Source organism: Pipistrellus kuhlii, unplaced genomic scaffold, assembly GCF_014108245.1.
Source record: "Pipistrellus kuhlii isolate mPipKuh1 unplaced genomic scaffold, mPipKuh1.p scaffold_m20_p_7, whole genome shotgun sequence".
NCBI lineage: Eukaryota > Metazoa > Chordata > Mammalia > Chiroptera > Vespertilionidae > Pipistrellus > Pipistrellus kuhlii.
Genome location: NW_023425573.1, coordinates 75,355,032 through 75,361,669, shown reverse-complemented (window position 1 = coordinate 75,361,669; position 6,638 = coordinate 75,355,032). Strand labels below are relative to the sequence as shown.

The window sequence follows — 6,638 nt, the reverse complement described above, 5'->3', positions numbered from 1 at the left end:
CAAACCCTGGAAAATGGAGAGCGAACCATTTCCCAGGAAAGCATGGCACAGAGGCTGCCTGATAACAACCCCGTGGGCACCTCAAGTCACACCTGCGGCTGCAACTGGACTGCAAACCCCCACCTCCAGGTACAACCCTCGCAGCCCTGTCTGCGAATCCTTCTAGCCCAAGGTACTGGACTCCTCTGGTGCCAGGCAGTAAGGGACAGTGGGCATGGAGGTCAGCTGCAGCCCCAGGTTTTCCATGCCCTCCTATGGATGGGCGTCTAACCAGCACTTTCAAATGGTGATAGAGGCAGCCTTGGTGAAAGAAATTTGCCTTGAGACTCGAAGAGTAAACAAATGTGTAATTCATGGATTTGCTAATTGTTCTTCATTTTGATCTCCTGCCATATTTCCTAGGCTCTCTGACTGACATCATGCTCCTAGAGGGACCGAGAGAGTGCCGGGAGCGAGCCAGAGGCAACTGGCATCAAAGCCGGCACCTGGACTCGCCTGCCGCCCGCCGCCGCCCGCCCCTCCCCCAGACATCACACAAGGCAGGAAGCCCATGGCACTCAATCTTTTATTTCCTTGAACTGTACACAAATGTAAAATACTTTAACAGCCAGTCTATGGGAAAATTGTTTGGTTTTAAATTATTATGAAACAGAACCTAAGGGGAGCTTTATTAAATAAACATAAAGATGGGAATTTAAAAATACACACCTGCGTTCTACCACAGTCATTTTTACTCTACCTTCTGGGTGTGTGAGGATAGAAAAGACTCATCAAACTGAATAAACAAAATTCATTTATACCCTGAAACGCTGGCAGGCCACTCAAGGGATTGTTCAGAACGTCTACCTCATAGAAGATGGCCTCACCATCTAATAAAAATTAAAACTGATCTGTTGGCCTCTTTGGTTCCAAAATTATGTATAATACATTTAACTGTATTTTTTTTTTTTTGCTGCTATAAAAATAACTTCTTTTTTCAAATGGCAGTTTCTGACTAATCATGCAACTAAATCAGTGCAAACATTAAAAGCAATCATTCGCTTTAAAAAGAAGCAAAGGATTTCATTTCAAGTATAAAAAATATAAAAAGAGTCTTCGAGTCCAGTTTGTCTAGTGTGGGTCAACCCTTTAAATTGCATAGTTCACATGGCACTTGGACACCTCGGGGTGAGCAAGTCAGTGCTCTGGCAAGGGCCACTTCTGGACACGCAGATGGGCGAGTGCTATATCGTGTGCATTCCGGCAGTCTGCAAGTGCTGGGAGGGCTGGTGGCAGGCAAGCGGGCGGGGCCACGTCCACGGCTAGCCCTGGTGGCCAGGGCCCACACTGGCAACTCTGCAAAGCAGCCGAAAGCCTTCCCCATCTCTCTGAGACCAGCTTAACTGTTTCCCACCGCTTGCCCCGCACTGAGGGGGCATCCCCACCACCACCCAGCATTTCCAGAATGTCCCACCCTACCATTTCCTCCTCTGGGCTCACCCCTGCGCCTGGGGGTGATTTCCACCCCTCCCTAGCCAGTCCTAGAGGAGCAGCCCCAGGGAAGGGAACAGACTGCAATTGTTTTCTTCCCGTTCAGAACAATCTAGATTTTAACTTAAAAGATCAGACCTGATAGAAAAGTCCCTTTTCAATTATACAACTGGAATGAATGACCTGTCAACTGCTAGCAATCAGTTAAAGCATCAAATTAAGACCCTTCTCCTCTCCCTCCCTCCCCACTCCCAACACAAGCACACGTATAAGTCAGGCCAGGGACCCAGCCACAGTCAAAGGGCCACTGCCACTGCTCCGGTCTCTGGTGGGCCGATGCTTTCCGGGGCTCCTTTCTGCTCTGGGAGGGAAAGGACGGCTCCCGGGTCTTGCAGCATGAGGGGTCCATGCAGGGAGGGAGCGACAGGAGAGGCTGAGGCGCAGCAGGTCTTGCACAAGCAAAGGAGCTACGCAGCCCCTCTGCTACCCACATACTCCCACCCCCGCATCTGCTTTGCTCCCGGTGGCTTCCGTGCTCCTGTGCGCCGGTGCTCCCCCGGCCGTGTGTGTGTGTGTGTGTGTGTGTGTGTGTGTGTGTGTGTGTGTGTGACTGTCTTTGTGCTTTTATGTGTGCTCCGAAGGCGCAATTCAGAGTGGTCAGGCCAGCTGGTGGGAATGGTGGCTGCTCACCCCATTCTCTCCAACTGACAGGCATTTGTAGCTAAGCTGCCATTTGTCACCGCATCCATTTGCTGGTATCCCGGAGGCTGCTGTGTGGGTGGCAGGATGCGTCTGGCTGTGCGTGTCTACGTGTGCATTTTAAAGTATTTCGTGTCAGTTGAGGGTTCTTGCTCTGCTTTTGACTGATTGCTGGATGAAGTAGAAGAGAAATATCTCAGGCTTCACCCTGGCGCCTTCTGGGCAGCCCGCTACACAAGAGCACTCAGCCCACCGCGCACACCCTTCCCGCTGGGGGCTGCGAGAAGCCCATCAGGGCCGCCCCGGCGCCCCGCCGCCACAGCCTGCCGCCTCAGGCACAGCCACACTCCTCCACGATCATGTTGGGCACGTCTCGCTTGACGATGTTGTACTCGTCATCGAAGTAGAGCATGGACATGGTGCTCAGCTTGGTGGGGATGCAGCAGGAGTTCACCGTGCCGGGATTCAGGCCCCGCATGCGGTACTGGTTCACCACGGCCGTGTGGAAGGAGGAGGCTGAGCCCGGGACGCCGGCCAGGTAGGCTGGGCAGCTGCCCTCACAGTAGTTCCCATAGTAGCCGGTGGGCGCGATGATCCAGTCGTTCCAGCCGATGAGGCGGAAGTCAATGAAGAACTGTTGCCTGCAACAGAGGTTGGTCCGGCCGTCGCACTCCAGGCCCCGCTTGCGAATGCGGTGCCGGCTGTCCCCCAGCCGGGCCTGCACCACCACGAAGGGCCGGTGGGACTCCTCGCTGGGGTCCACGAACACGGGCGCCACGGCCAGCTCCTGGCAGCCGTCGCACTGCACGTCCAGGTTGAGGCGCCGCTCGCCGCGCTCGAACAGGGCCTGGATGGCCTCAGTGAGCGGGAAGGTGTGCCAGCCGCTGCGCTTGAGGTCCACCTTCTTCTCCACCACGTTCCACCGCTCGCCGTGGCCCTGCTCCTGGTAGTACACCTTGACCCGCACCTTCCTCCGGCTGCCCTTCTCCAGGACGTAGGGCAGCAGCTTCAGGTACAGCCACAGGCTGGCCTGCACCACGAACAGGTTCTGGTTGCCTTCGTTGGAGATGAAGAAGTAGAGGCGGACGCGGGAGGAGGCGAGGCCATCTGCAGAGGAGCGGGAGAGCGGGCCAAGTTAGCTGGAGGAGAACACGAGGCAACGGGGGAAACGGGCGGCTGCATGGTGCTGGAATGCTGACTCGCAGCTGGAAGACGTTACTGACCAGAAATACCATTCCTCGGGCCAAAGCCTCTGGCTAGGACCCGGGAGAGGCAGGGAAAATCGTCTCCCATTGAGAAGCGTGGACCAGGTTGGAGCTGAAGAGTCCAGGCCTGTAAAATCCTACCGCACCTCTCCCAGGCCAGGGCTCCCTGGAGACAGGCCGTCAGGCCTCAAAGCTCCACAGAGGAACTTGTCAAGAGGCCAAGGTCTTAACCAGTTGTTATTGGTATCTGTGAAATCTAAAAAACAAAACTAGGATCACACTGGAAATTTGGGGGTAGGCTGTCTTAGTGAAGTGGAGGGGTTTTGTTTTGTTTTGTTTTGTTTTTGTTAACTTAGGGCATTGCAAAATCTAGCCGAGCCACCTACTGCCTCTTTCCAGTGTTTACCTAAGAGGATCTGATCCAACCCACGGGGACCTCCACAGCAAACAGTGAGTCCTGCTCAGGTTTCTGACACAGGAAGGCGCCTGCAGACTGCAAAGTGCAGCCCTCGTTTCCGATTCGTTAGTTCCAAGGGCCGGGACACTCAGCCTTCAAACTGGAGGTCCACCCCTTTGACGAGACCCGGCTCCCCATTAAGGGCACATTCAGAATCTCCAAGAAAAGGGGGAACTGGTTTATGGGTTTTCTCAATAACTCAGCCCCAATGCCATTCCAGAGGTGACTCCTCTCTGACAATCTCTACTTCTTTCTTTTTTGTATTCTTTTTTTTTTTTTTTCCAGGAAGAACAAATAAAGCAACTGTATGGCCACGGCTGGTTTTATCAAACCTCCCACCAGTGTCTCCCCCGCCACAGCCCCTCCTCAGGCCCGACTGGCTCCTCTAACAACACTGACATCTGACTTTGAAATGGGGGAAAGTGCAGCCTTAGAAGCTGGTCTTGGACGAGCTGCCTGTGACCTGAATCCGTTATTTATAAGTCAAAGAGCTGGCTCCACGCAACGGACCAGAAATATAACAGCCCCCGCTGTCATTTTGTGCCACCGCGACCAAAAGGCCTCCTCGACCTTCCAGAACCACATTTCTGCTCCGGGCCCCAAAGCACCTTTTAATCCCGGCTCTCTAATTGCATGTGGCGCTTCCCCACTCGGCTGGACAGCTAACACGGCAATGCGTCTCTTTCTAAGCCCAGCCGGCCCGGCTGTCTCTGCTTTTCTCCACACCCGGCCATGCAAAACTTCTCATCCCGGGCAGCACCAGCCCGGCTGCCTGTTGCCGGGGAGGGCGGCGGCTGCCGGGGGAGGCATCTGCAGCCTGGGGACACAATCGCCCCGTGCGAGGCTCCCTCCCACCCCCACCCTGACCGCACCAGGGCTTCCCCCTCTTGGACCTGTTCCGCAGTCCCCACCGAGCGAGTGAGCGAGCGAGCGAGCGAGCGGGGCTGAGCCGAGGCACAAAAGGCAGCCTGGCTCATTGAAGTCCTGAAAAGGACAGCGAAGTTGAAAACACTCGCAGCAGTTGATGAACGTGAACACAATTTTCTTCTTTTAAAGTTTGGAAAGGTATTCTCTTTCTTTCTCTCTCTCTCTCTCTCTTTCTCTCTCTCTCTCTCTCTCTCTCTCAATTTTCATATTTAGACAGTGGTAGAAATTGGCACTCTAGGGCCACAAGAAAATTCCAGAAAGGACTCCTACCCTTTGTTAACTACAAACTCTGGCTCTTGGGCGAGGGGGCTCTGGGGCGAGGGGGCTGCTGCGGCTGCCAGGCAGCCCAAAGGCATGGGGCTGTCCCCCGCGCCGCTTTCTCCGCGTAAATGATGGGACCTGTTGAGAAGCTCGCCTTCCGCTCCGTTCCGGTGCCCACACAATCGGAAGAGAGGTTGCCTAGCTCTCCCTAGTGAGGCTTCAGCAATCCTGGCAAGCCCACGCCGCTGGGGATGGAAGCTGCTCCGGGCCTCTCACGCAGACACACACACACACACACACACACACACACTCACTCACACACTCTCACACTCCTCCAGCCCACTGATATCAACAAGAACACACATCTCCAGCCACACTGCTAAGCCTACACTCGGATCGTGGGAAACAAAAACATTAAGCAATCGCTGAGCAAGTGCGGCGGAGCCAGGCCCGCACGCCACTGCCAGGAGGGGGGCGCGCCCGGAGGCGCGGGGGTCGGGTTCGGAGGAGCAGGGGCGGAGGGCGAGGTGGTGGCGGCGGGGGCAGGGACGCGGGGAGGGATCTGCTCCCGGGGTTAGGAAGACGACAGCCAGGACGGCGTGCACAAGGCCCTGAGCGGCCGGGCCGGGAGCCAGGTACCGAGGGCTCGCCGGCCGCGGCGGCCGCAGGGGGCGAGGAGAAGGGAGTGGGGAGGGATCCAGGGCCGCTCCCGGCCGCCGGCGGAGCCGACCCACCTGTCTCGGCGAAGCTGATGATCTCGGAGACGCGGTCCTGGCCGTCGGCGCCCGGGCTGGCGTGGCCGTCGAGGTGCGGGATCTCCACTCGGCCGTCCTCGCGCACCTTGCCCGCGTGCAGCTTCCGCAGGGCCGTGACCATGGCGGCCTTGGGCACCGCGTGCGTGATGTTGGGCCGGCCCCGCATCTGCAGGCGGCTCAGGATGTGCCGCTTCACCGCCTCCAGGAAGTCGCCGTCCACCCGGCCCAGCTCCTCGGGCCTCCGGAAGCCGCCGCACGACGTGCAGGTGTCCGGGGGGCCTCCCGCGGCTCCGGGCGGCGGGGGCGGCGGCGGAGCGGCGGGCGCGGGCGGGGGCGTGGGCGAGCCCCGGGCCTCCGGCCCCAGCCAGCCGGCCGCCAGCAGCAAGAGGCAGGCGGCCCGCAGCGCCCAGCAGGGCAGCCCGTCCATGGTGCGCCGCTGGCGACGAGGGCGCCCGCCGCGAGGCGAGCAGAGCCGAGCGCAAGGCCGGGCTCCGGGCTCCGGGCTGCGGGCGCGCCGCCCCGCCCCGCCCCCGCCCGCGCCCTCCCGGGCCTCCGCCCGCCCGCCCGCCCGCCCGCCCGCCGGGAGCGCCGCCGGCTCTCAGGGGGAGGGGGCCGCCGGCCGCGGGGTTTCCGCGCGGCGGGGAAGGGGCGCCGAGGGCCGCGGGCACCGGAGAGGCGAGCGGGGCGCGGCGGGAGCCGGGGGAGGGTCCCTGCCGCCCGGGCGCCTCGGGGCGCCTCGGTCTCTGCAGCCTGCTCCCCATCCTCTCCGCGTCGGGGCGCCGCAGTCCCCGCCCGGATGAAGCGAAAGCGGCGGCGCGGCCGCGGGGCAGGGCAGGTGACCACAGGGCCGGGGGCGCAACTTGC

General features: G+C 59.2%; 1 protein-coding gene across 1 annotated transcript; it reads right to left on the bottom strand.

Annotated features, from left to right (window-relative positions):
- Positions 1 to 546: 546 nt before the first annotated feature.
- On the bottom strand, positions 547 to 6,328 carry INHBB (inhibin subunit beta B). The gene is made up of 2 exons (XM_036420997.2): positions 5,754 to 6,328; positions 547 to 3,276 (listed from the first exon to the last, which is right to left on the bottom strand). Exons 1-2 carry the CDS (start codon positions 6,199 to 6,201, stop codon positions 2,501 to 2,503), a joined length of 1,224 nt encoding a protein of 407 aa, XP_036276890.1. The 5' UTR covers positions 6,202 to 6,328; the 3' UTR covers positions 547 to 2,500.
- Between the last annotated feature and the right edge of the window lie 310 nt (positions 6,329 to 6,638).